Below are 27,536 nucleotides of genomic sequence, written 5' to 3' on the forward strand. Positions count from 1 at the left end.
GAAGGTCAGGGGTCCAGCCTCGCCAGCCCAGGTGTCCAGTACGCAGGCAGGGGAGGAGCAGCGGGCTCCCTGGGGACAGCGGGCACCCCGGGCACAGTGGGCATCCCCAGCAGCCAGGGAGGGAGGGTGCTGCTGTCACTTTGGGCAGAGCACAGGCTCTGTGGTCACAGCACAAGCCCCAGTGCTGTCCCCGTCCCCTGCAAGAGCTGGACTGGGAGCCCAGCCGAGAGCCCGGTGATCACACCCCACCAGTCCCACAACGACGGGGCTGCGGCCTCACAGAAGCTCCTGCTGAAGTTGGGTGGGTCCAGACCTTTTTCCCCTCCGCAGATAATCAGTTTAATGCAAAAGCATGGAACTAAAACTCTGAGATTAGCTGTTATAATCACATGTAAATACTTCCAGACAATCCGCTCAGGGAGGGGCGGCGTGTGTAGTTTGGGACAGAGTTACACGGGATTTAGGCTGTTTACCACTCGATTAATTTCATGACTCCAGCCCTAAACCCACCCTTGTACCAGATGCCCGGCTCAGTTCCCAGAAGTCAAGGTCACCCAGGCCGGAGGAAGCCGATAGCACAGGGCAGCCACATCTGCCAGCGGGCACCTGCCCGGCCCCAGCGCCAGGCTCTGGGACCCGCTGCGCCCCAGCCCTGGAGGAGGGAGGAGGAAGGCTGGGCTTGCCTGTCCCTGCAGGCCGGGCTGGGGGCAGGGGCTGGCACAGGAGCACAGACCCTCCAGGCAAGGACAGAGGCAGGTTTCAATCCCTTTTTATTCATAGGCATAGTCAAAGCTTGAGAATGTCAGAATCGAACCCCTCCCGCAACCACCTACGAACCACCTCCAGAGTCCATCCCTCTTCAGAAGAAAAATAGAACATCTTCCACCTGTGCTCCTTCCTACTCTGGGTGCCTCCAGTCCAAAGCCCTACTGCTGCCTGCCTGCAGGCCGGAGAAGCCGAGGGAGGGACGGCTGCCCTCATGCCAGGATCGCACGACCCCACAGCTGCAGAGCGGGGAGCGCGTGGCTGCGGCCGCACACACCTCTCGCACTGTACCGCACAGCCGTGCTCAGCCCCATGGCTCTCCCCCAGGATCCTCGTGTGCCAGGCAGACGCTGAGCCGAGCTTGGCCCACACAGCCGTGATTCAGGAAAAGGGATTTCAGACCATCAAGTGCAACAGGCAAAGAGACCGGCCACACGAGAGGGCTGCCACCGCTCAGCCTGCCTCGGCTGCGGAACAGTCTCTGCTGGAGATAGGTGCCTGTGCCGGGGAGGATGCGCAGGATCTGCACGCCCCGGCGTGCTCAGGCATGTCCCTCGTAGCCCCGAAGCAATAAGGCAACTGCTGGCTGAGGAGGCTCCTGCCTGGTGCAGCCGTCCTGCTCAGCACGGGTGTCCCAGCGCCAGCCGGGCCTGGCCCCGGTGCTAGTCTGCCAGCGTGATGACATCGTAGTGGATCCCCTGCTGCAGCTGCTGGATCTGCTCGGCCGTGGCCTCGGCGGTGAACACTCCCTGCGCCTGGGCCATCGCAGCATCGGCCACTGCTGCAGAGGAGAGGGGGGTCGGTGCCTCCTCCTGCCCGAGGAGAGCAGGCGGCTGCCCAGGGCCACCCTCCAGGTTCTCCACCTGCCTCCAGGGGAAGGGGCAGGCGTGCGTAAGCACAAGGTCACCGTGCCTCATGCAGGGCTCCCGTGGGGAGCCTTGCTCTGGTTAACTCTGCAAACACACATTAGGGTGTCTCCACCCTGTGGAAGCTGCTGCACCTCGCAGCATGCAACTCATCTCCAGGGGAAGGGAGCTGGTGCTGTTACAGAACCGGCACACTGGGACCAGCAAAGATCTCCTCTCAGACACCAAGGCTGGCCACTTCCCAGATTTACAGGGACGCAGGCAGCAAGTCGCCTACACCAGCCCTTCTGCCAAGGGCCACTGCACGGCTGCCTGCCACCCCTGCCAGCTACAGCAAACGAGCAGCCTCTGCAGGCAGAGACAGGCTGAGACCATGGTGCGTCCCAGTGACCACTAACAGGCATCACAAACTGCCTGTCAGGACTGGCACCCTGAGACAGGGAGGGAAGTGAGATGCCAGAGCTCAGCCCCGGGCCCCCGGTCCTACCTGAAACTGCTGAGTGTGCAGCTGCTTCCAGCTGTGCCTGGGTGACAAGCTGCTGCTCAGGCGAGACAGGCATGTACTGGATCTGCAAGGAGGAGAGAACAGGAGCCTGGGACTGGGGAAGGACCCTCCTGGTGTACTGCTCCGGCCACAGCGGCTGCAGCGAGTCACCAACCCACATGCACCTTCTATTTCACATCTCTCCCTCTCCAGCTCTGCTCAGAGCCCATCCCATGGCAGCCCCATCAGCTCCAGCCACTGTGCCTGGCCCCTTTACCTGCGGCTCCTGGAGGAACTGGCTGCCCTGCTCATACTGGATGTGGGTGATCTGACCATCCTGTACCTGGGGACAAGAGCCGCAGTGAGGCTGCGTTAGGGCTAGTGGGTGTCCTTGCCCCTGAACAAAGCTATGACTCGAACGGAGCACGCCACAGGGAGCAGAAGGCCCAGCCCCCCATGCAGCTCCCTCACAAGCCCCATCCACCGTGCAAAGGCAGCAGACAGCCTGAAGCTTACCTGGATGTGGTGTCCCTCTGGGACAACAACATACTCATGGGGAAGCAAGTGCTGTACACCATCCTGGGCAATGATGTACTGAACCTGCAAACACAGAGATTCAGAGACAAAAAAAGATCACCACCGCCCACCCCCCACAACATAACAAGGCTGGTTCTTGTCTGTCTTCTGTGCCTGTTTCCACCTCACGTCTCCCCACTGCCCCCAGCTCTCCCTGCTCCAGCTGCACAGAATCTTTCGGTTCCTGGCACATGCCCCCCAGCCCTTACCTGGTTGTCAGAGGTCACTAAGTGCTGTACTGTCTGTCCATCGGCAGTTGTGATCTCCTGGATGTAGGTAGCCTCCTCCTGCAGACCAGCAAGAGCCCACCGCTGTCAGTGCGGGTGGGCCTGACCGCAAGCCCTCTGAACAGGAACCCGCACAGCCCGCGGGGAGCAGCCACACAGCGTGGCAGGATGAGACCGATGGGCCTGACTCACCTGGCTCGTGACGCTCTGCTCCTGCGCAACGATGATGTGTTCCTGCCCCAGGGCCTGCTGCAGCCGCTCAGGAGCCAGAACCGCCTGGCCAGACTGCAGAGCCGCTGGAACGCAGAGAAAGCCGATGCAGACACTGCCGGGGCTGCTGCACTCCCGAGCAGCCCCTGCCAGGTCCCCACCCCAGTGAGGAGCACAGGACAGTCTCTTAGTTCTGCTTGCAGAACGTCAGAAGCTAAACCAAACTCTCCCAACATGAAGGAAACTAGAGGTCACTCGGGAGAACACACAACCTCCACATCAGACCACAAACTCCGCTTCCCATTTCAGCCATGAGCTGCTCACAGCACCACTGCTCCCGCAGCGCACTGATCTATTGGGACCTGCTCAGAGGAAGCACTGGACCCCTAGTTCCGCACAGAGCAAGTCAGCGCCTCACCAGGAGAGCTCCCTGCACCCAGCCCCCTCATCTTTGCACCCCCCAAGTCCTGCTGCTGCTGACAGTCCTAACCTTCAGCAGGATCTCCTGATCCATCTCAGCCCTGCTCAGCCCCCATGTGGGTGAAATCCCCGCATGTGGTTCTGGCCACAGGAAACACCCGGGTGACCCCTGGTCACAGGGACACATCTTACTCTGCAGGGTGGCCAGCGTGTCCTCGTCGCTGTTCAGTATGATGGTCTGCTGGGCAGCAGCTGCAGGCGGCCCTGGTCTCTTCCCCTCCGAGCTGTGCAAACGCTGCATGTGGAATTTGAGGTGACCATTACGGTTGAACCTACAGGAGGAATGAGAGAGGTGGAGTGTATCATGGGTAGCACAGGGCCTCTGTGCTCTCTGCAGAGACCCAGGCCACGGGCACCACAACAATGTCCTACGACATGGCCTGTCCCAGCTCCCAAAACGCCTCCATCAGGCCCAAGCACTGAACTTCCCCCCATGCAGAAGTTCCTTGAAGATGAAGCTGGGTCCGCCTGCAGCAGGAACCGCTCTCAAGAGCAGAGTCCTCTCTAACAGGAGCTGCTCCCAGGGGTAGGGTCGGGGCAGCCAGCTCTTTCCCAACATCCTATCTCCTCTTGAGCCTTGGAGAGCTCTAGAAGATCTCTTGAAACAGCAACAAACTAGCAGGCTTCACTCACCTCTGCCCACAGATCTGGCAGGCAAAGGGCTTCTCGTTGGTGTGCGTCAGCATGTGCCTGCGCAGGTCTTTTTTGTTCTTGGAGGCAAAGCTGCAGTGGGTGCACTTGTGTGGCCGAAGGCTGGCATGCTGGACCATGTGGCTCTGGGGGCAGAAAGACAAGTCCAGGGTCAGAAAGACCCTGTTTCTCCAAACCTCTTGTTCTTAGGACCGCTCTGTGCCAGGAAACCTACCCGAACCTCCGGCCAGAGGGCTGCAGTGAATGGACAGTCGGGACACTTGAAGGTGCTGGGCCCAATGTGGGCTCTCTTGTGACTCTCCATTTCTGCTCTCCCTGTGAACATGGCTGTGCAAATCTTGCATGAAAACTTTTTGGCTGTGGAAATCTTGCACGAGAGCTTCTTGGCTGTGGAAACCTTGCACGAGAGCTTCTTGGCCACGCCTTGGAGCGCAGGCCACTTGACCTTTGGGGATGAGATTTCCTGCCCCTCGGATGCTGGGGATAAAGATGAGTCCTTCTGGAGCTGCCTGGTGACACACTGCACCAGAGGCCACTTGACGCCGGCGGGCTGTGCCTCCTGGCCCTCCGCAGGCGAGGGAAAGGCAGCGTCCCCGCTGAGGGGCTGAGAGAGAAACACCCAGTCACACCTGCTCACACTGCTGCCCGAGACGGGGAGAAAGCTCAGCTCCTTACCTCAATGTGATGGAACTGGCTCCCCGGAACACCAGATGACATGATATAGTGATTGTTATGGTCCTTCAGAGCCTCCTCTGTCATCACAGCTTCGCTCACCACAACTGCATGGGAGGTCTCTGCAGGGCTCTCCTCCTCACTGCTGGAAAGGACAGGGTCAGGGAGGATCTGCCTCGTCCTCCTCACCACTGAAGCTTCCTCATTTGAGGTCAGAACTGCTCCTCCCCACTCCTCCCATACAGCTGACCTGTACAGCGTGCCTGGAGCCTGAATCTCCTCACTGATGGGCGTGATGATGCTGTACTCTGTTGTCCCACCAAAGGGGATGGTGATCTGCTGCAACTCCGAGCCACCCAGGGTCGCCTCCTCATAAGCCTCCTGCACCAATGTCTCCCCAGGCTCTGCCATGTGCAGTGTCACCAACTTCTGCTGCTGCTGCTGCTCCTCAGAGTCCATCTCTGTCCCCTCCTCCTGTGCCTGTGGCTCACAGGGCGCCTGGGCATCTCCTGAATCACCTGGCTTCACCACTGCCACCTGCGGAGGGGGAACAGCAGCTCAGCTGGAGGAAGGCAAGGCTCTTGCAAGACAGCCCCTGAAGCGGAACAGGGCTGGGGACTGTGGAGGGCTGGGAAACCTCCCCCTGCCACCTGCCAGGAGGCACAGCTCCGCCTCAGACCCCCTTACCTGCAGCGAGCCGGTGGCCAGCTCTCGCTGAGTGCTCATGTTCAGCAGGAGATCCAGGGCAGTCTGCGTGGCCAGTTCTGCTGATCCAGCCACATCTGTTGGGGTCACGAGAGGGTCAGGCACATGCTCACCCATCTCCTCACCATCCTCACCCCCTTCCCTGGGACCTCACTCGCCTTGTTCATAAATGATGGTGGCCCCTCCCAGGGAATCTTGCGAGAGGATGGGGGGCTCTGCTCCTGGGACAGCCTGCACCGTGTGGTAGGTGATGGGGCCAAGAGGTGCCTGCGTGAGAGAGAGCACTGACAGCATGGCTGGGGCTGGTGAGCACCAGGAGGAGCTGGGGCACGGGCAACGGCACTCACCGGCGGACTGGCCTCTGGCTCAGCCGGGGCCTGCACCTGGCTGTGCTGCTGCTTCAGCTCCTCGATCTGCTGCAAGGTGAAGAAGGGGCGGCGGCGGCATGGCGGCTCCTCAGGGTGCCTCTGTGCCCACTCCTCGAAGGAGTCAGCGTGGCGGCAGTGCACGTGGAGGCGCAGGTTCTTCTTGTGCTTCGTGGTGAAGTGACAGAACTCGCAAGCAAACGGCTTCCCTCCTGCAGAATACAGGAGGCAGGAGTCAAGCAGGGGTTCCCCAAGGGAGGGCAGGGAGAGCACACAGGCTCTGACCGCCTCCTGGAGAAGAGGGGGTGCAGGACGTCAGGGCAGTAGGGAGGAAGGCAACTCCTCTCACCCGTGTGCTTGACAGCCATGTGCGAGACCAGGAAATCCTCCCGGAAGGTGGAGTACTTGCAGAAGCTGCACTTGTAGGGCTTGTCGTTCATGTGCGACAGCTGGTGGTTCAGCAGGACCTTTTTGTCCTCGCAGACGTAGTCACAGAACTCACACTTGAACCTGCCAGGACAATGCCGCCTGTCACACAGGCAGCATGGACCTTCTGCCCTCCCCTCTGAGGGGACATGGGCTCTACCAGGGCACGCCACAGGTTTTTGCCAGGCTCCTACCTGCGGTTGGCAATGGCCTGGATGTGTGTCAGCAGATGCATCTTGAAGGTGTAGCGCTTCTTAAAGGACTTCCCGCACTGCAGGGGAACAAAGAAAACCAGCATTCACCTCCCGTTCAGATTCACTCGCTGCCAGCCCTTCCCCAGGCTGTGTGCCCCGCCTCACCTTGTCACACATGTGTGGTTTTTCCGTGCTGTGTGTTTTCATATGCTGTGTAAGCCTCTTCTGCATAGGGTAGATACGGTTGCATACGGGGCACGGGAAGGAGTTCAGCTTTGGGGGCTGGAGGGAGAGGACAAAGATGAGCTCACCTGGCAGGGGCTCACCAGTTTCCTTACCCTCTCCCCACTGCAGGACCTGGGCTGCCTTTCCTCAGGTGATCCAGAAACACTGCCTTCAACGAGGCACCAAGAATTTGTGGAAGACCCAGACATGCCTCTTCCCACATAACAGTGCTGAGAGACAAGCCAACAGAGTACTCAAACTCACCGGATCAGCTCTCTTTTTCCTGAAAAAGAAAGAAGAAAACCCCTTTGTGTAAGCCACATCCCAAGTCTGAGCTTCCTTGTACCCAGACACCAAAACTACCCGTTTTGGAAAGGGCCAGAGGTCTGGAGAAGGGGCAGCCGTGGCTGCCTGCCCAGGGCAGGAGGAACAGTGGTAGTGCCATTCAGCCAGGCTGCAAGACAGTCTCTAGGACTGCACTTCCCTTACCTGTCCCGGCTGTGCACTGTGGAGTGCCGGATGACATCCTTCTTGTACACGCTGGTGTAATTGCACTCCTCACACTTGTAGGGCTTGCTGCCCACATGGTTGAACATGTGTTCCTGCAACAAGCAGAATGGAGGCCATGAGACCTGGGGCTACCAGCCACCCTTGTGGGTACCGAAGCAGGACAGATGGTGCTCACCTTGAGGGAGGACCAGCGCCGGGAGCGGTAGCTGCACTGAAGACACTTGAAGAGCTGCGGGTCATTGGCCTCGTGCGAGTTGACGTGGAAACGCAGATCATCGTGCGTGAGGAAACGCGAGCCGCAGATCCGACACAGGTAGGGCCTCATCAGGGGTTTGGGTGACTTGTAGTAGTACCTGCGGAAACAGGACCAGGGCTCAGAGCTGTGGTGGCAAACAGGGGCTGGACCGGCCCTAGGCACAAGCCAGAGGGCCCAGTGCCAGCTCGGCACACACCCCTCACCTGCGCCCCATGTACTTGCGGTATTTCTTGCCCAGGAAGCGGCGGGAGGGCCGCCCTCGCCTCCTGGGGATGACATCTGCCTCCTCAGGGCCAGTATTGGAGGAAGGATCTTTGTTTTCGGAGTCGGACTGGCTGATGCTGGGCTCTGCCAGGCTCTCACTGGTCCCATTCTCCAGGCCAGAGGAACTGGCTGCTTCAGAGTTCTGCAGCTCATGGCTCGGTGTGCTTTGGGATGTCACCAAGGGCTCCACCTCCTCTCCTGCTCGAGAGAGCACAGCACAACTCCATCACACACCCTCCTTATAGGCTCCAGGGGGCTTGCGTACCGCTCCCTGCTCCAGCCCAGCACGGCACTGCTGCCTCATGCTTCCCTCACCTTCAGGCACATCCTGGGGCATGTCCTCCAGACGAGGAAACTTGCGGGGTCTCCCGGGACGTCGACGTGGCCTCTCCTCACTGGATGTGGGGACAGTGCGGCTGTACTTGGGCTGTCGCCCACGGGGCTCGTCCTCAGCTGGGTTATAGTCACTGTCCTCTGGAGGTAAGAGGCCCAAAACATCAGATAGAGACTGGGAAAAGACTAAGCTACGTAAGATGTGGGGAGGATGAGTCCTACCTTCAGGATCATCAATAGCACCAGCATCCATGATGTCATCATCTTCTTCTTCTTCTTGGACATCGTCATCTGCAGTCTTTGCAGCCGATCCCCCCTTTCGTGGACGTCCTTTCTTCAAAGTCAGAGCTGAACCCACTGCCACAGAGAACAGACACAAAACTGTTTACCAGACTGTATGGTGGAACAGGTCCTTACACTCATACTCCTCCCCTTGTTTCTTCCCTGGAGATAGCAGACTATCTCCAGGGAAGAGATCTACTGTCTGCAGTAAGATAAATTTTCCTCAGCCCTTAGCACACACCTGGCTGGAAGTGCCGCTCCTTCATGTGGTTAATTAGAGTTTTCTTGGAGACACTCTTGTACTGACACATCTTGCACTTGAACTGCTGCACCACCACCACCTCCATCATCTCTTCCAGGGTCTCCATGTCTGGCTGGTCCAGTTCCTCCCCACCATCTGCCTCTCGGGCGTGATCTGGCTGTGTGGGCAGCTCCAGCACTTCCAACTGCTCGGAAGGGTCTGAAGGACCAGGCTGGTCAAGGCATGTGGAGGTAGGTCCATCAGCAACAGCTTCTATTGCCAAACTATTGGCCAGAGCAGAGGTGGCCATCTGGGACACCATGGGGGCACCTGAAACACCAAAACCAGCTCAGTCAAGGAGCAGACCCTCACCTGCATCCAGGCTGCACCCACACTTGGGGCAAAGGGCTAAACACGAGGTCAGTAACAAGCTCCCAACCGCCAGCACATCCACAGGGACTCTGGTACACGCACAACTCTTGCAGAACAGACTCAAGAGGCAGAGAGAGCCACCACCGGATGCCCCAGAATGCACGCTTACCATCATCAGGGCCTTGCAGAATGAGGTACTGCGTAGTCTCTGCCCCGCCATCCTCTGCACTGGTCACGGCGATGCAGCCTGGGAGGAAGAGGACAGCACAGTGGTAACTGCCAGACGCAGGGGCTGTAGAGTCACTGAGGCTCTCCCAGATTCAGACACAAGCAGAAAGGGGTGAGGAAGGTCTGGCTCCCGGGATGGAGCCTGCCTTGGGCTGCTGGCACCATGGCTGAAGGAGCAGCTGGACAGAGGGAGGGCTGTCCGGCAGCCCACAAGCTCCTCATCAAACCCTACAGTTACTGCAGCAAGGCAAGAAGAGAAACCCCCACTGATCGAGGTGCGTACGTATGCATGTAAGTATTTCCCCCTTATCTCCCAAGGTCTGGCACAGCAGCAGCTCCCTTCCTCAGCCCCACCACCCCGAGCCATTTGAATGCAGGGCACTCCAGAGGGAGAGCAGGCAGGTCTGCTGCACACGCGAGCAGCTGAGAGCACGCACTCACTCTGGATGATGTCAGGTCCAATTGTGGACTCGATGATTTTGTCGATGGCAGAACCTAAGTCTGAGGAAGTGGATGCGGTGGAGTCTGACACAATCGTGGCTCCGTCAGTGATGACACTGGAGTGGACCAGGACTTGTGGGGACTCTGACACCATGATGGACTGGCTCACAGTGGAGACACTGGAGACCAAGGTGGACTGGGCGATGGAGGATGAATCTGGGAGGTAAATCCGGGGAATGGCATCTGTGCTGGAGCTGCTCTCCGACACCTCTTCCTGGCGAAAAAAAAGAAGAGGCCAGAAGAGCTCAGCTGAGAGACCTTTGCCAGGTCAGGCCCTCGGAGGAGCCAGCATATGGCAAACAACACCAGTGTATCACTGCAGAACTACCAGGAAAGGCATCAGTACCATTCCTTTGGTGTTACCAAGAACCCTGGACGTCCAGGGCTGATTGCTACCAGGGAGAGCTCTCCTCAGACCAGCAAGCAGACACCTGACTGGTGTAACAACACCTGCTGAGGCCGCTGAGCTACAGACTTCGCTCCTAAGCTCAGTTCGCCAGAAACGTCTAGAGAAACTCTTGTGAACCAGAACCGCAGTCGATCCCCCTTCCCCAAGCTGACTGCCGCCCCATCTCCCCCATCAGCTCCTACCAAGGAGACCCCGCTGCTGTCGGAGCTCTGGCCCACGCCGGAGTCATCCGCTCGGGAGAGGGGTCCGGGGGTCGAGGCGGCGTCGCTGCTGTCCGCCGACACGGCCTCCGAGGTCCCGACACCCAGGCCGCTCTCAGAGGGCTCCTCCCGCGCCGCCTGCGGGGCCGCGTCGCTGCTGCTCTCCACTGCATTCTCCTCCATGCCCACCCTGCCGGGGCCGTCTAGGCTCGACCTGCGGGGGGGAGGCCACCGCCATCAGGGCCGCAGCCCGCCGCCCGCTCCCCGCCGCCACCGGCCGCTGCGGGGGTCCCGACCCGGGGTCCCGGGCCGCCCCTCTGGGCATCCGCGGAGGGGCCGGAGCCGCCGCGGCGCCATGCCCGAGGATCCCCGCCACCCTCGCTGGGGTCCCCGGCACCGCCCGGCGTCCCCGGTCCCGTCATGCCCCGCGGCCCTGCCCGGCCCCCGGCCGCCATCTTGCCGCGGGGTCCCCCCCGCCGCCTCCGCGCGCGCGCACACGGCGGGGCAGCCCCGGTGCGCCGGGGCGGGGGAACCGCCGTCCGCGGCGGGGCGAGGGGTCCCGCCGCCGCCGCCCACCCGCCGGCCCGCGCCCTCACCCGGCCCGCCGCGGCCCCGCCGCGCCTCCGCCAGAGCCGGCATCACTGCGGCCGCCATGCCCCCCCGCCCTCGCGCCGCGCAGCGGTACGGCCGCGCGGGCCCCGCGCCGGGACTACTTACCGCGGCCCCCCCGCCCCGCCCGGAGCGCTCGCCGCCGCGGGGAAGTGCTCCCTGCCCCGGACGCCGTCGTCGCCTCCCGGCACCGAGCGGCACCGCCCGCCGCCCGCGGGCTGGGGGAAGCCTCGGCGCCCCGCCGGGGGGCTACTTTCTCCGCGGAGGGATCATGGAGAAGGTGCTTCGACACTGCGTCATGACGTCACGAAGCGGCGCCCGGGCCCTGAACGTCGGCGTCGCGCCGGGTTGCGCCCGTCACGTGACGAGAAGGCGGAAGCGGCTGGAGCTGGGACCCAGGGCCCGGCCGCTCCGCTCTCGGCCCAGCCCAGCCCAGCCCGGCCGCGCTGGCTGTGCCCTGCGACCCTCTCGCAGTCCCCTGTCGGAGCCCCGTCCCGCGGTGGGGGTTCTGCGGTGCCGACCAGCACCGTGGCCCGCGCCTGGGTCGGTGCGGCCCGGCCGGGCCCTGTCCGGCCGTGTCCCGGCGCCTCGTCCCCCCAGCCGGCGGCCGTATCTCGGGCGGTGCCGTGCAGCCCCGGCGCTTTGGCTCTCTTTCTATAGGGCCACCTTTCCCTGGAGCGGCCCTGGACGAGCTGCGGGGGCCTCTGCCCTGCCCTTCCCCGCAGGGCCCAATGACTGCAGCATCTTGGACTGTTAAGCCCTTTTCCCCTCGTTCTTTGGCATAGGAATGGTGCCTTATGGGTGCTGTAGGTTTGCTCTGCCATAGAGAAGCCAAACTTGCTTCTTTCGATGGCAATTCTGCAGCTAAACATTAGCCATCTCTGTCACTAACCAAACTGTCGTTGGGGCTGCAGATAGCATTAGGTGCCTGGTTTGGCAGGCCTGGCCCGGCTGCGCTGGCTGCTGGCAGCACCTCCAGCGCCCCTGCTTGAGATGCACAAGCTGGGGGGCTGCCCTGGGCTGGCCAGGGGCTTCCAGCAAGCTGCACGTGGTGGGGCTTTGCCAGCATCTCCTGCTGCCATGGTGTCCCAGTGCTTGGGAGCCTGCTGCTGCTCCATCTCTCTGGCAGTGCCATCAAGCGCAGTGGTGTGCCATCTCCAGCTGTGGATGGAGAGCCTGGGCTCCGCTTCTTCTAGACAAGGCCCCTGGCCCAGCCAGCACCTGCTCCACGCTGGCATCTTTAACGAACCCCTGGCTTGGGTGGCTCCTTGCTCTCACCAATGTTTTCTCATGTGGCAGTGCTCTACTGAGAACATCTCTCCCAGGTTTTCCCTGGAAGAAAGGCAGCCATGTTGTGCCAGTACTTTTCTGAGGCCAGGACATGTTTGGACTGAACCTGGCTGCTCAGTCCCCGCGGAAGGGATGCGCTGGCTGAGTGAGGGGACCAAGGCTCCACATCCCAGCTGCGTCCTGGGTCTTGGGGGCCACTAGGACTGAGCCAGCCCGCAGTGCGGCTCTGTCCAGAGCAAGTCTGGCCAGGCAGTTGCATTGTCTCACTGTCTAGAACGGCCGGTACAGAGCTGGTGCTGACGTGGTGCCAGCTGCAGAAGGACAGTGTCTTACCTGGCACAGTCTGAGTGTGGAGTTAGCCTGCCAGGAATCTGAGAGGATGGGTGATGAACGATCCGGGAGGGCTGGATCAACACTCTGCATCGTTTGGTGGTGGTGCTTCTGGTCCAAGGCGAGGAGGACGGTGGCTGGATTCATCCCCCCCTCAGCCCAGGGCTCCTACATGGGGCTGTGCAGGTCCCTCACATCCATCTGACGTCTCCTGTCTCGGATGAGGTTTCCCAGAGGCACCATTGGTAGAGGCAGCAGAGGAGCTGCCGCTGAACCATCATTGTGGTGTGCCTACATCTTCCATCTCTTTTTCGAGCTAATTAAATACATCCTTGAAAGGTTTATACCCTCATCTATCACGGGGTGACAGCATCAGTGGAATCCATCCCTGGGCTGGCTGCAGGAGCGCTCCTGCTGCAGCAGCTCCGCCTGCCAGGGGCTTGGGTGCCGAGTCCCTGCGTGCAGCCGGCTGCTGTGATCACCATTGTGCCGGGGCCGAGCGAGACCAAGGAGTTGTTGTTTTTTTTCCCATTGCTCCTCTTGAAAGCAACCCTGCATAGCTCTGTAGTTGCTGGGGGGAAGTGGAGCCAGGGTGGACACAGGGGACTCCTGTGGACACTGTCCCTTCTCTGATGTCCTCTCTCCGGAGCTCACGCCGGGGGAGCCTGGTGCTGTCTGTGTCTGGGGCCAGCTCCGTCTGTGGGCTTGGGGCATCCCTGTGCTTCCTCCCCATGTTTCTGCCGGGGGGAGTGGGTTGGAGGAACCCCTGGCAAAAGCTGTCTCCCAGTTAGAGGAAATGGGGTGGATTTATGTCAGACCAGCAGGTTTCCTCTCTTTTTGCCTTCGGTCAGCTGCTGTCTGAGACAAGTGAAGGATTTTCCCAACAGAGGATGGTTCCAGGGCAAAGCAGCCTCAGGGGCTAGTGCGGAACCTCCTGATGCTGGCTTGACTGATGGAGAGTTTATCTTAAAGTTTCCCTGTTACCCTACAGAGATACCCCATGTCCTGTGTCTCAAAGGATTATACCAGCAGGAGCTTTGCTGAGATGGGTAACCTGCTATTTTTAAAACCGCTGCATGCCCCTGTGCAGGGGTGAGTGGAGAATTTCCAAGCCAGGCAAAGCAGAGTTCCTCACTGATAATACTCTGCCATTGCGGCTCCTGTGCCTGAAATAATTTTAGGGCCAAAGAAAACACAAAGAAAGAAATCTTGTCAAGAGGCTTAAGAGAATCCAAAAATGGATGCGGTATGGATTGGATGTGTGTCCAAATACCTTAGCAGGGCTTAAAGGCCTCTTGGGAACAGGCTGAGAAGACAACACAAATGCTTTGCCTGGAGAATAAAGCGATAAGACTCGAGTGGGATACGGAGCTGATTTTTAACAGGCGGGTTGATCAGCTGCACTGACAGGCTGTCCCAGGAGGTGGAAGATTTCCCAGCTCCATGCTTTCCAGCCTGGATACAGTGCTTGGAAGGAGCCACAGCCAGACGAGCTGCTGCTTGGAGCATGGCGAGAGCGCACTGAACGAGTAACTTCGGTCAGGGTCCCTCTCTCACCGGCCCCCTCGGCCACGCTGGTCTGCCCCGTTCCCAGCAGCGGTTTGTTTGCTGTGCTGACCCACATCGCAGGCTTGCCCTGCTCCCACAATAGCTTCTCCATGAGCTAATGGCTTCAGTCAGTGTCCCAGAATAGGTAACGGCTTGTGCTGAGCGTGGTGCCCACGGCTGTGCCCCCTCCAGCCTCCCTGCAACCCGAGTCCCCGGACTTCCAGAGTCAGTGATTTTGTCATCTGTGCTGTTTGTTCCTCCTTGTTTCCTTTTTTTCTTTTTAAAGAAAACATTGCTGGTGATGTTTGTTTAGCTGCAGGGCATTAATCCACATCAACCAGGCTCATATTCATATCCCACCTGGGAAGGGCAGTTGCATCAGCACATTTTGTAAAACATTGAGCAAAACAGCCCTTGCTGCAGGAAATGGGTTTTTCTTCACACCAGATTGCTTCACCACTCAGCTCCTTCCCAGCAACAGCGGCTCCCAAAGAAGGCGCCTGGGGCTCTCCTGGGGGATTGCTGTATGCTGGGATGGCAGCAAGCCGGGATAGCTTCCTGCCAGGCACGGCTCCGTCCCCTCTGCCTTGTGCCTGGGGCTTGCTGGGCCACCAGTGCTTCTGTGGGGAGCAGCCTCCCTCCAGTGCTGGCTGCTTCTGCAGGGATCTCCGCTTCCCAGGGCACTGGCACGGGTGGGAACGTCACACGATAATGCTTCGTCTTCTGTGGCCACCGAGGCTGCGGCTGAACCCGTGGCCTCAGCCGTAATGCCACCCTTGGGCTCAGGCAGGGCGCTCCCGAGACAGGCAGGAGCCGCTCCCAGCTGCTCCCCAGGGGCTTGGAGGAGCCAACGAAAGCCCGTGGCGAGGCCACTTATATCCTCACGAGATCCCTTTGGCAGGAGGTGACTCGCTGGCCCTGCCTCTGCCAAGCCCGGCCGGGACGGGAGGTGCTGCCGGTGTCTGTGCTGTGGGTATGGAGGGGCTCTCCTCGGGGTGAGGCGGTGCTGGGTGGCCGGGCTGGCTCTGGACGGAGCCCAGCTCCCTGCCGGCATCCCTGCTACCGCTCTGCTGGGTGCTCCTGCCCGTCCGAGGGGGCCATGGTGTCCTCCTTGTATCCCGTTGCCTCCTGGGCCATCGGTGCCTGCCGTCCCGCGCACAGGCTGAAGTGACGGCGGTGCTGAGCTGTGCCGTACGCTGCCTGTCCCGTGTGTCCCGTCTTGCACCTGGGTCGGAGCCATGGCTGCTGTTCCCCTAGGGCTTCCAGACCATTGATGGCCTTTCCAGGATGTGTTTGGAGCTGCTGAAATGCAAACAGCCGCGGCTGCGGCCCTGCCTGGCCCCTCCTCGCCTGCCAGAAGTGCTGCTGCCGCTGCTGGTTGTTTTTTTTCCCCTTTTGGAGGGATCCTGTGGCTTCCTTCCGAGAACCTGAGACCTCAGAGCCACGGTCCAAGGCCGCCGGCTTCCAGCCTCTCCTGTGCTGCTGATTCATCACTGCTGGTCAGTTAAAAAAGGGTAATCAGCAAATTACTGAAATATAAGTAAAATAAACAAGGTGGGCAGGAGAACTGTGTGTGTAGCAGGGCCCCAGAGCCTTGAACACGCGCTGTGCTGGGTCGTTCCCATCGCCTGTGCTCATCGCCTGCACAGGGCTTTGCCCTGCCGAGCACCCGTGGAGTGGGGGAGCTTGGTACCCCGGTGCTGCGGTGGGGGGGGTCCCAGCCTACACCAGCCCCACAGCCCTGCCCGCGGCCGGACCCCCTCGGAGGCTGGAAGGACCCCTCGGCTATCACACCGCGGCGGTCCTGAGCCCCACCGGGCAGTGACCGGTGCAGCATTGGTCTGGTCGGTCCCCCGTCACCTTTGCCACACGGAAGGGGGTCTCCAGACCCCGGGGCTGAGCAAGTGGGCTCCAGGGCTGCTCTCTGTCACGTGTGTTTGAACGCACCCTTGGTGCCTGGGGCACGGCAGCTCCCGAAGGGCTGGTGTCTCTCACCCCGCTGCTCTCCAGCCCTTCTCCTCCCCTGGCAGCGCGGCAGCTTTCTCCATCCCCAGTGCTCCCACAGCCTGGCAGCTGCCTTCCTCCCCTCCCGTGGCACTGATGCCTGCAGAAGAGGTTTTAAAAGGCCCCAAGGGTCGCGCAGCCCCGGCAGCTCCCCGGCTGGCGGCCAGGCCGTTTGCCGTTCCCCGGGCTGCCTGGGTTTTGTCCATATGCCTGTGTTGACAACTGAGCCACTCTGAATTAATTTGGCAGCAAGCGTTAGAACAGTTGTCAAATGTTTTACTGAAATCTGAGCATGTTGCATCTACCACTCTTCCTTCTGCTTCTTGTAGTTTACAATTAAATACAACCAGTTTTGCCCATATTTCACCTTCTACAAACCCCCGCTTCTTATTCCTGAGCTGCTTCATTGCTGACAGCCAGCGGGTTCCTGGCGCCGCATTGTCCCCTTCGCATGCCGGACAGGTTCATCGTCATTGTCACAATTGCTGCTCTTCCCATTTTAGCAGGCAGCTGCTGTGCCCATCTCACCGCCGGGGAACAAAGCGCTGCCCACCCGTGCCTTGCCGTGCCGGCTGACGGTCCCATGCAGCAGCTGTGACCCGAGGAGCCTGCGGCCACCCAGCCCCGTCCTGCCCAGCTCCCCTCCCGGACCCTGCCTTACCCCTATGGGGTGCAGGAGGTGGCCTCCGTGGGCGTGATCCTGCAGATCACCCCAGAAGGGACATCCCCGGGTGGCTGAGGGGATGACAGCAGCAGGGCTGCCAGTGGGCACACCTTCCCAAAGCCACCACAGGTGACAAAGTGTCAGCGCTGCCTCGTGCAGCCCATGGGAGCCAGGGTCTCATGTGTCTGAACGCACTGCACTCCCGCTCCTGGCAGGTGGAGAAACTTTGGTAAAACAAAAGTTGGTCAAATCCAGAGGCAAAAGCTGAGATGGGACAAGGTTCAAGGGATGGGGAATGAGTAAACAGCAAAGCAAGTCATGAAGCACAACAAGAGCCCCATGGTGTTTTGAGCTCTTGCATTCCTTTCCTATGGCCCTGGGGACACCTTCATGCCACTCTCCAGCAGATGGGACAGTCTGGGCTGTTTTCCCTCCGGATTGAATACCAAGGCACTTTCAGAGGCCTCTGCCAGAGGTTGACTTCTTTGAACCCTTCCTGGATTTCCCACCTCAAGGGCTTCCCAGCAGACGTGAGCGTGGTTTCCTCTCCATCCACGGCACTGGTGAGCGCAGGGGTTGTGCTGTACGGTGACAGCTCTGTGCGGGGGTCTGGGAGGTGCTGGGTCCCCTCCCGGTATTGGGATGGCTGTGTCCGGCAGGGAGGCTGCCTGGCTGCCTCGGCACAGGCTGTGCCTGCCACCGGCCCCGGTGCCTGGAAGAGCAGAGCACTGGGTGGAAGATTCCTTGCTCCAGCATCCCTATGGGACCCGAACAGAGGGTGCAAAGGGTCTGGGGAAGGCATGGAAGGGGGATGTCCCAGCCTGATGCAGGGAGGTGACTGTGCCACCCACCTGGGTGGCTGGAGCCGGTGTGACGGTTGGGAGGGGGGATCCGTCATGTGCAGTTTGCAGCTGGGATCGGTGCTGCTGAGTGATGAAACTGCAGCGCTGCCGGTTTCAGTGCCTGCAGGGTGGCGGTGATCCGCCCGGCTGACACCCGCTGCGTCATCCTCGCCCAGACGAGAGGCTGCGGAGAGCAGCAGCACTGGGGCTGGGGGGTTGGCAGGGCTGGGGGGCAGGATGCTGCCTCCGTCCCAGGCAAACAGGGGCAAAGGATTCGCAAGAAACTGGTGTTGAGGGGGTGGGGAGTTCCCCAGGTGGGGCAAGGGACAGGCAGGGTCTGACAGGGATGGGCAGGGAGAAAAGCAGGTGTATCATCAGAGCATCGGTCAGGCGGGGACTGGCGGTGCTGGGGCTGGAAGTGCTGCGGGGCTGTGGCATGCAGCGTGGTTTGCCAAGAAGGGTCCTGGCCCCAGCTGGAGGACGCAATTCCAGCCCACACGCGTCCCAGTGTCGGGGCAGCAGATATGGGAAGCGTGTGCAGGAATGTTGTTTCTGTCTGGAGCCCTTGAGCAGGAGCAATGGGGCTTCCAAGCCTCTGACGCAAAGATGCTCCCGCTGCCTTCAGTCTCACTCCTGTGCCAAGTGTCCCCGTGCCCGGGACACCATGCCATACGGCAGGCTGGCACTGACCAGGGCAGCTGGCGTGCAGGTGGCAGCTCTGCCCCGTGGGCACAGGGTGCCACAGAGCCCATGGGATGGGATCAGGGCTGGACTCGGGGTTTGGGGTGATGGGGCTGGCAGCTGCGGCTGCACGGCTTGGCTGGGGGCACACACCAGTGCCCTGCTCGCTGGCCAGGGAATGCGGCTCTGCCACAGTGGCCGTGTGGCTGGCACTGTGTGTGGTGGCTGAGAGGTCTGAGCAGCTCCCTGCCCTCTGCACGGGCCGTGCTTCCTCGTGGCGACTGGCGCTGTGTTCTCCTCGACCCGGCGCTGTCTCACCCGCACAAGATGCTGACTCCCTCCCGCCCCGCTTCCCCTCTGCCACGCTCCTGCCCAGCCCCTCGTGCCAGGAGGGCGTCTGATGCCGTCCAGAAGCCTGGACCTGCCCTTCATTCCCACGTCCCCCCTGTCTCCTGCATGGATCTTTGGGCTCCCAGGTGTGAGGCTGCGACTGTGGCAGCCAGATATGCTTTGACCCCTGGCTCCTCGGCTCTCCCACCACATTTGCCGCCTTGGTGCACCCCATGGCTCACAGCTCCGGCTGTCAGACCTCTCCCCTGGATGACTGGTGCCAGGCTCCCTCCCCAGCTGGCCCCCACCCACTTGCCTGTGCTGGGGAGGGTCCCAGCCTGGCTCCATCCAGCCCCCCCAAACCTCGTTGCTGGCCCAGCCAGCACCTCCCAGCTGGAGACCTACATGTCCCGTCAGCTTCTGCCCCGAGCCGGGCTGCTGCCTCCCCACTGGCAGGGATTCAGGCAGGTGTCCGGCACCAGCTGGGGTCCCGGTCCCATTTCCCATGGGGGTCTCGCCATGTGTGCATGAGGGTGGCCATGAGTAAGGGCGTGGGAAGGGGCTGTGGTGGCTGTTCCTTCCCCTTTTGGCGGTGGCGGCGGTGACAGGCAGCCTCGTGGCTCGGGCAGCTGGCTGGGATGGAGGATGTCCGTGTGGGTTTTTCCATATCCTTTGTCCTTATGGGGGCTGTTGATGTAAACAGTGCCCAGACACGGGCTCGGCACAGCACACAGATGCTCTTGGGGTCCCTGGCAGCCAAAAGCCCTCTTCTGCCTGCTGCGCTGCCTGGGATCCCCGCCACCCTCCGCTCCCACCAGCGACAGTGGCTGCCCCAAGCATCCCCCTCCTGTGCCCGTGCCGAGGGACCCGTGCCTCGCCCCGGCTCCCCGGCCTGTCCCCGCATGGGGCTGGGGCTGTCTTCTGGGTTGGTGTTGGCAGCACCGATCCCATCCCTGTGGAGTTCCCCTGCCCAGCTCTGAGGCTGCGGGTGATGCCAGACATGGGGGAATCCCTGCTGCCCTGGCCCTGCCCCTGCTCCCTGCGGAGCCTCCAGAGAGTCACCAGAAAATCCCCCGGGCTGGTGCCAGGAGGAAGCTGGCGAGCAGGGCTGTGAGTCAGTGGGAGAGGCCGGGACGGGGGCAGAGCTGTGGCCGGCAGCCCCTCGCTGGGAGTCCAGCTGACCAGCTCAAGGATGCTCAGGGCCATTAGCCACAGACCCACCGGTGCACCCCAAAGCCAGCCAGGGCCGGGCAAGTGTGGGCTTGCCGGGATGGGCTGCGCGGTGTGCAGGGTCCCGGCTCTCAGCTCCTCCTGCCATCGCTTGCTCCAAGCCCCCGTTCTCCTCCAAGCCCTGTCCTGGCCAGTGCTGCTCTGCTCTGCTGTGCCATGGCTCTGCCCTCGGGGGTGCCGCAGGCGATGCGGTGCGGTGCGGGCGGTGCCGTGGCGGCGTGCCCAGGCTGTGGGAGCTGCGGCTCCTGCATGCGGCGGAAATGAGGGATGGGAATAGCATGGGAAAGGCCCAGGGATCTGCCACAGCGCCAGGGAGGCCAGAGACAGATCTGGCCCCCCTGGCTGCACCCTGGAGCCGGTGTCAGATGTCCCTTTCACCATGCTGTCCCAGGGGTGCATCCTCCCAGGGATGCTTTTGCATCCAGCTCTGGCACCAGCTCCCTGTGCTGTGGTCTGAGGTCCTGGTAGCCTGGAGAACGGAGGGCATGGAGTGGTGCCTGCTCCTCGTGCACCCCAGGAGCTGTCGGCTGTGGTGGGGACCTCAGGACACCTCGGCAGAGCCCTGTCCTCGCCCTGGCTGCTGGCCAGCCAGGGAGCACTGGGAACCATTGGCTCCTGCCTTGCAAAGAGCTGGGCCATGCACAGGGGTGAGGGGCGGCAGGCTGGACCCAGCGGGGAGGGGAGGTGGTGGGGGTGGCCTGGCTGTGGGGCTTCCTGGCCTGCGTCCTGCTGGGAGAGGGCTACGTGCGGGCACCATGGGCCGGACGTGTTTGTCGCGTCGGGGAGCAGGATGGCGGCTGCTTGTGGAGCAACTTCCTCCGCCTGGAAACAGGGTCTGCTCTTGCAGGTCTGTGGCGGAGAGTGAGGCAACCCCGTGATTTCTCACCGCCGCTTCCTCCCTGGTGGGGCTTGTGCTGCCTGTAAGCCCCCGCTTCCCGGCCCTGAGCTGCATCCCACCGGCACTGGCCGCCTGGCAGCTCCCCTGCACACGGCTGGGCTGGAAGGGGGGCCGTGGGACCCCGGCTGGGCAGGGAGGGGGTCTGGGACAGAGCCCGCACCCAGGGTGAGCCCCCTCAGTGAGCCCGACTGCCCTGCGTGGGCGATGCTCCCCCAGGGATGAGCCCTCCCGCAGGTGTCGGAGCTCCTCTGCAAGGGCACAGGAGAATGCGGCCCCTCTCCTCTCGCTGTCCCCCAGCCTTGCTGGACTCCAGCGTAACTCAGCCAGAGCCTGGGGTGATGCAGAGCCGGGGGTGGCTGCAGGGCTGCAGCCCGGGCTTAGGAAGAGCTGGGGAAGGGGGAACCTGTCCTGGGACACGTGTCTCGGGCAGCGTCGCTGGGCTGCACCGTCCCTCCCGCCTCCCGCAGCTGATGCTGCGCCTTTCTCTCTGCTCCGCCATCTGTTTTCCTCTCGCTCCTCATCCCTGTTTGCTTTCCTCTTCAGCATTCCCGTTCCCACAAGCGTCGGCACTTTGGAAGAAGCCGGAAAACACCATCCCATGGTGAGGTTTATGCTGTGCCGGGTGGGAACCTGAGTCAGCAGCACCCTGCAGAGCAGTGGGCAGTGAGGATGGGGCACTCTCATGTCCCATGGCACTGGCTGGAGCATCCCTGGGCATGGAGCTGCTCCTGGGAAGGTGCTGCCCCCGGTCCCACGGGGCTCTGCCAGGCGGCTGCTGGTGACTGGGGTTAGAGGAACCGGTGGGACAGTGAGCCATGGGGACCTCCTGTGCCAGTAATGCTCTGCCCCACCGGGGTGACGCAGCCGCAGTGGGGGACATGGGGATGGATGCTGCGTCCTGTTGAGGGTCTGGCGTTCACCTCCCAGGCAGGTGGGCTGCAGGCACCGGGGCTCTGGGCAGGGGCTCTCCTGCCAGCTCTGCCTGTGCAGCCCTGGGGCCCACCGAGGCTCCCATGGCTCTGGCTATCAGTCCTCGGCCAGCTGAGCTCAGCATCAGCTGGTGCAGCCCCCGGCCAGCCCCTCAGCCTCTGCAGCCTCCTACTCTCCCTGCTGCCACCACGGCCTTGGGGCTGGCAGGGCAATGCCCCACACCACTGGCCACCCCGGTGTGGGGCAGCCCCAGGGCAGCTGGGCTGTGCCATGCCCAAGCGCAGCCACCCCACCGCTCTCCCTCGCACCCGTCCTCACGCCTTGCATGGCTGCGGGACCGAGCATGTTTAGTAAACAAGGTGATGAAACAGTTAAGGCAGGGAACGGAGGAGCCTGAGTGTGCGTTTCGTCACCGTGGGAAGGGGAAGGGAGCGTGAGTCGGCGGCTGAGGGGTCTGAGGGTGACTCACTGCCCTCCCCACGCCATAAATAGGAGCAGGAGCCCGGCGGCACCTAGAGCAGAGCAGCGGGGACCTGGCACAGCCACAGCTTTCCTGCCACCGCCGCACCATGGCACTCATCCTCCTGGCCCCGCTTGCCGTGGGGCTGCTGGCCCTCTCCTGCTGTGCGGCACCTCTCCAGAGCAAGCCGCAGGCGGTTGTCACCTTCCCGGGGGAGCTGGTCAGCACCCTGTCCGACCTGGAGCTGGCAGAGGTGAGGGGAGCACGGCCCCACGGCCCCCTCCCGGCACCCAGCACCCCGAGGGGCTCCCAGGGCAGCAGCGTGGGGCTGCGGGCTGAGCTCGGGGGCTGCCTGTCTCCCTGAGCCCTGGGAGCTGCCCAGGATGGGGTCTGGCACTTGGGGGTCTGTGGTGCCCAGGACTGCCCGAGCCCCCTCCCGCCTCACTCATCCCCTCCGGCTGCCTTTCCTCCCCAGAGCTACCTGCTGCGGTTCGGCTACACCACGGAGGCGGAGGCGAGGACGGGCAGCAAGCATGTGTCCCTGGCCAAGGCGCTGCGCAAGATGCAGAAGCAGCTGGGCCTGCAGGAGACAGGGGAGCTGGATGCCGGCACGCTGGAGGCCATGCGAGCCCCCCGCTGCGGCGTCCCCGATGTGGGACCCTTCCTCACCTTCGAGGGGGACCTCAAGTGGGACCACATGGACCTGACATACCGGTGAGTCTCTGCCCCAGGAGACCGAGCCTCGTGCCCACAGGGTGATGGTCCCCAGGGGATGGAGATGGGTGCGAGGGCTCAGGTGGGGCAGCAGTCTCAGCCCAGCCCGCCGGCCATGCCCCAATGCTGCTGGCACAGCTGGGTCTCGGCACGGCCAGAGCCAAGCCAGCACAGCGGCAGCATCTGCTCCTTGGCGCCCGGGAGAGCATCTGAGCCCTGGCCTCAGGGTGGTGGCCGGCTGCTCTGCCTGGCCATGCCAGTCCTGCTGTCCACTCACGGGGTGGGGGCATGTCCCCACCATGCACCTGGAGCAGGGTCACTCCTGCAGCCTGAGCTGGGACATGGCAGTGCTCACCCCACGCCTCCCCCCGACAGGGTGATGAACTACTCCCCTGACCTGGACCGTGCTGTGATCGATGACGCCTTCAAGCGGGCATTCAAAGTGTGGAGCGATGTGACCCCCCTCACCTTCACCCAGATATACAGCGGCGAGGCAGACATCATGATCATGTTCGGCAGCCAAGGTGAAATCCCGCGGGCAGGCAGGGAGCTGGGAGCCGGCTCAGCCACGGGGAGAGGGCTGTTGATGTGTCCTGCCCGTGGGACCATCACCCCACATCTCCCCAGGCTGTGTCCCCCTGTGCCAGGGGTCCCTCTGCTCCTGCATGTGCCCAGAGGCACATGTGCATGTGGGCACACAGGGGGTGCGCTGGGCTCGTGTGCCTGGGGTCCGTGCGCATGCCGGGGGCTCCTCTGCTGGGGCTGGCACTGAGGGTGCTTTTTCCCGCAGAGCACGGGGATGGATACCCCTTCGACGGCAAGGACGGGCTCTTGGCCCATGCCTTTCCCCCAGGCCAGGGGATCCAGGGCGATGCCCACTTCGATGATGACGAGCTCTGGACACTGGGAACCGGCATAGGTAAGGGCAAGGTCCAGCAGGTCAGAGGGGACCAACAGCACCCACCCTAGCCCCGTTGCTGACCTGCCCCTCTCCTGAGCAGTGGTGAAGACCCGCCATGGGAACGCCAACGGGGCCGACTGCCACTTCCCCTTCGTCTTCGAGGGCCAGTCATACTCCCGGTGCATCACGGAGGGGCGCACGGACGGGCTGCCCTGGTGTGCCACCACCGCCAGCTATGACCGGGACAAGAAATATGGCTTCTGCCCCAGCGAGCGTGAGTAGCGGCACCTGCAGCCCCTGCATGACCCTGTGGGTGCCCGGGGCCATCCTCACCCCTCCTCACTCCACAGTCCTCTACACCAATGGCGGCAACAGTGATGGATCCCCCTGTGTCTTCCCCTTCATCTTTGACGGCACCTCCTACAACACCTGCACCACGGACGGGCGCTCCGATGGCTACCGCTGGTGTGCCACCACTGCCAACTTTGACCAGGACAAGAAATACGGCTTCTGCCCCAACCGAGGTGCGACTGGGGAGAGGGCATGTAGGGAGGGGGTGTGTGGGCTGGCTGGTCCCCAGCCGTGGTGCTCAGGGGTGGGCACCCGAGGGGTCTCGGGGCTGTCCCAGGCTAGGGACTGGGGCCAGCCCCACTGACGCTTGTGTTGCAGACACGGCGGTGATTGGTGGCAACTCCCAGGGAGACCCGTGCGTTTTCCCCTTCACCTTCCTGGGGCAGTCCTACAGCGCCTGCACTAGCCAGGGCCGGCAGGATGGCAAGCTCTGGTGTGCCACCACCAGCAACTACGACACTGACAAGAAGTGGGGCTTCTGCCCGGACAGAGGTACCAGACCCCCTGCACGCACCCTCTGGCCCATGCTGCTGTGGTCCCCATGGGGGTCACGGTCCCTGGCCAGTGTGTCCCGTCCCACCAGGCACTGAGGACAGTGCTTTCCCCCAGGTTACAGCATCTTCCTGGTGGCTGCCCACGAGTTCGGGCACTCGCTGGGGCTGGACCACTCCAGCGTGCGCGAGGCCCTGATGTACCCCATGTACAGCTACGTCCAGGACTTCCAGCTGGACCCGGATGATGTCCGAGGCATCCAGTACCTCTACGGTGAGCAGCTGTGCCATGGCCAGGCAAGCCAGGGGTCCAGTGGTGGTGGGCCAGCCCCCAGCCTCATGCCCTCCCCTGTATTCACCCAGGTCGTGGCTCTGGCCCGGAGCCCACCGCCCCTGTGCCCATGCCCACTGAGGAGCCCCAGCCCATGCCCACCGAGGCTGGCAGCACCTCCACCACTGAGGAGGAGGAGGAGGAGGAGACGCCAGAGCCCACAACTGAGCCCATTCCCGTGGACCCCAGCTGGGATGCCTGCATGGAGAAGAACTTCGACGCCATCACAGAGATCAACGGGGAGCTGCATTTCTTCAAGGATGGGTGAGAGCGGCACCCGGCACCTCCTCTCCTGGTGGTGAGGGGGTCTGGGGGGACATGGGGCTGTGCCAGGCTGAAGTTACCAGGACGGCTGACCTTCCCCAACAGGAAATACTGGACCCACTCGTCCTTCTGGAAGTCAGGCATCCAGGGCGCCTTCTCCATCGCAGACACCTGGCCTGGCCTCCCAGCTGTCATCGATGCTGCTTTCCAGGACGTGCTCACCAAGAGGGTCTTCTTCTTTGCAGGTGAGCTCTGCCCCTGCCGCTCTCAGCCCTGGTGCCACCGGCATCACGAGGAGCCCGCTCCTGCCTTGGCACCCTCAGGGCTGGCTGACGCCCATGCTCCCTCCTGGCTGCAGGTCGGCAGTTCTGGGTGTTTTCTGGCAAGAACATGCTGGGTCCCCGGGGGATCGAGAAGCTGGGCATCGGGAAGGAAGCTGGCCGCATCTCGGGGGCCCTACAGCGGGGCCGTGGCAAAGTGCTGCTCTTCAGTGGGGAGAGCTACTGGAGGTGAGCGGGTCCGGGCGGCTGTGGGGGCGGCCTGCCAGCTCCCCTGACGAGGGGCTGGGACGGAGGGTTCCCGGCAGCCCTCAGCACGGCTCTGCTCTCACCGCAGGCTGGACGTGAAGGTCCAGAGGGTGGACAAGGGCTACCCCCGCGCTACCGACGACGTCTTTACTGGTGTCCCCCTTGATGCGCGCAATGTCTTCCTCTACCAAGGTGAGCGTGGACCTGGTGGGTGGGGGCCATGCTGTCACCCCCAGGCTGCCCCTCTGCACCTGGCACAGGGCAGGGGCTGCACTGTGGGGAATGGCCCCATTGCAGGGCAAGCCATCAGCGCTGGCAGGTCCCTGTGGTGGGGGGCTGGCCAGGACCTGGTGAGGGCTGTGTGCTGGGGCCACATTTCTGTGTGCCTGCATTGCTTGGGAGGCCACTGGGACAGGTCCTCCTCCCTGCTGACCCTCCTTCCACCTCCCTCCTCTCACAGACAAGTACCACTTCTGCCAGGGCAGCTTCTACTGGAGAATGACGCCACGCTACCAGGTGGACCGGGTAGGCTACGTCAAGTATGACATCCTGCAGTGTCCCCAGCACTGAGGACCCAACTGGTGCGCTGCTCCCTGCCCATCGCTGCCAACCCCCAGGCTCCTGTCTCACAGCCTGATCCCCTGGGACACCAGGGGCCGCACAGCCTCGCGGCCGTGGGGCAGCCCCCACCGAGGTGGGGGCTTTGCTGTCTCCCCGGCAGGAAGGGGCAGGGAGTCCTGGGGTCGCCCCTCGGGAGCTGCCTGGCCCAGGGAGCCCCAGCTGGGGAGCAGGACTCTCACCCTGCCAGCACCGGCTCTGCCGTGCAGAGGCGTTTGCCTGGTGCAAACCACACATGGATTTATAACGACTTTGTCTTTCTGCTGAGCCACCCGGGCTGGGTCGAGCCGGGCTCCGCTGGGAGCTGGTGCCTGGGGACTCGGCCGGGGCAGGGACGCGGGGCTCTGCCTCGTTCCTGCCCACTGCCCGCTCTGCCAACCTCCATCTGCCCGTTTTTAATAAAGACAATCCTTTGGACACAGCCTCCGAGTGCTCCATCAGCCGGCCGAGGCCGTGGCGTGGTGAACCCCCAAGGTGCTGGGCCGGAGACGTCGTTCTCCCACAGGGTTTGGGGTGCCAGCATTGGTAGGGAAGGGGGCGGTGGGCAGGGGGCCTGCTGCCAAGTCCCCCCTTCTGCTGAGGGCTCTTCGATCCCTAAGGGACATCAGATCCCACCGAGGAGGATGTTCCTTGGTCCCAACATCCCCAGCCTCATACCACCTGCAGGCCCCCGTGCCCCTTCACCCTCCAGAGCCACTCCTGCCCCCCTGAGCCCCCCCAGGCCCTGGCTTCCCAGTACCCTGCCAGCCCCCGTCCCTCCCCTGTGTCCCCAGCTCTCCACCGGTGGTGAGGGACACGTGTCTGTCACATGCTGGGACACGGCGTGTGGCCGGGGTCCGGCCTGCAGGCCGGACCCACACCCCTCCTGCAGCGTGCTGGCCCCGCAAAGCCGCCCTGGCCCGGTCCGGCCCGGCCCGCGGAGCCCAGCGGCGGGGCCTGGGCCGTCTCCGGGGGCTGCCCGGGGCCGTGGCAGGGTGGGGCGGCCGCAGCCCCGGGGCTGTAATTAGCTGTAATTAGCGGCCGCGGCTCCGCGCAGGGCGGAGGCAGAGCACGGCCCCGTCCCGTCCCGTCCCGCCGGGGT

General features: G+C 62.7%; 2 protein-coding genes across 8 annotated transcripts; one reads left to right on the top strand and one right to left on the bottom strand.

Annotated features, from left to right (window-relative positions):
- Positions 1-365: 365 nt before the first annotated feature.
- ZNF335 (zinc finger protein 335) lies at positions 366-11,340 on the bottom strand. Of its 7 annotated transcripts, none has more exons than XM_063350033.1 (28): positions 11,160-11,340; positions 10,425-10,656; positions 9,774-10,047; positions 9,274-9,351; positions 8,733-9,062; positions 8,432-8,566; positions 8,192-8,350; positions 7,816-8,074; positions 7,532-7,709; positions 7,336-7,448; positions 7,111-7,129; positions 6,787-6,903; positions 6,622-6,698; positions 6,351-6,511; positions 5,984-6,213; positions 5,795-5,903; positions 5,619-5,713; positions 5,182-5,468; positions 4,935-5,076; positions 4,474-4,863; positions 4,242-4,384; positions 3,741-3,880; positions 3,111-3,214; positions 2,901-2,978; positions 2,632-2,715; positions 2,393-2,458; positions 2,119-2,200; positions 366-1,543 (listed from the first exon to the last, which is right to left on the bottom strand). In XM_063350033.1, the coding sequence occupies exons 2-28, from the start codon at positions 10,623-10,625 to the stop codon at positions 1,428-1,430; spliced, it is 4,167 nt and encodes a 1,388-aa protein (XP_063206103.1). In that variant the 5' UTR covers positions 10,626-10,656; positions 11,160-11,340; the 3' UTR covers positions 366-1,427. The 7 variants fall into 7 exon arrangements, with proteins under 7 accessions (XP_063206103.1, XP_063206100.1, XP_063206105.1 ...); XM_063350030.1 differs by having other exon boundaries at positions 366-1,546; positions 11,160-11,339; XM_063350035.1 differs by having other exon boundaries at positions 366-1,546; positions 7,831-8,074; positions 11,160-11,338.
- A 10,880-nt stretch (positions 11,341-22,220) lies between these two features.
- Positions 22,221-26,855, top strand: MMP9 (matrix metallopeptidase 9). Its single transcript, XM_063349928.1, has 13 exons — positions 22,221-22,511; positions 22,734-22,972; positions 23,348-23,496; positions 23,763-23,891; positions 23,974-24,147; positions 24,224-24,397; positions 24,543-24,716; positions 24,834-24,989; positions 25,079-25,310; positions 25,416-25,555; positions 25,669-25,819; positions 25,926-26,029; positions 26,298-26,855. Exons 1-13 carry the CDS (start codon positions 22,368-22,370, stop codon positions 26,405-26,407), a joined length of 2,076 nt encoding a protein of 691 aa, XP_063205998.1. The 5' UTR covers positions 22,221-22,367; the 3' UTR covers positions 26,408-26,855.
- Positions 26,856-27,536: the final 681 nt, after the last annotated feature.

The sequence above is a fragment of the Chroicocephalus ridibundus genome, chromosome 12 (assembly GCF_963924245.1).
Source record: "Chroicocephalus ridibundus chromosome 12, bChrRid1.1, whole genome shotgun sequence".
Lineage (NCBI taxonomy): Eukaryota > Metazoa > Chordata > Aves > Charadriiformes > Laridae > Chroicocephalus > Chroicocephalus ridibundus.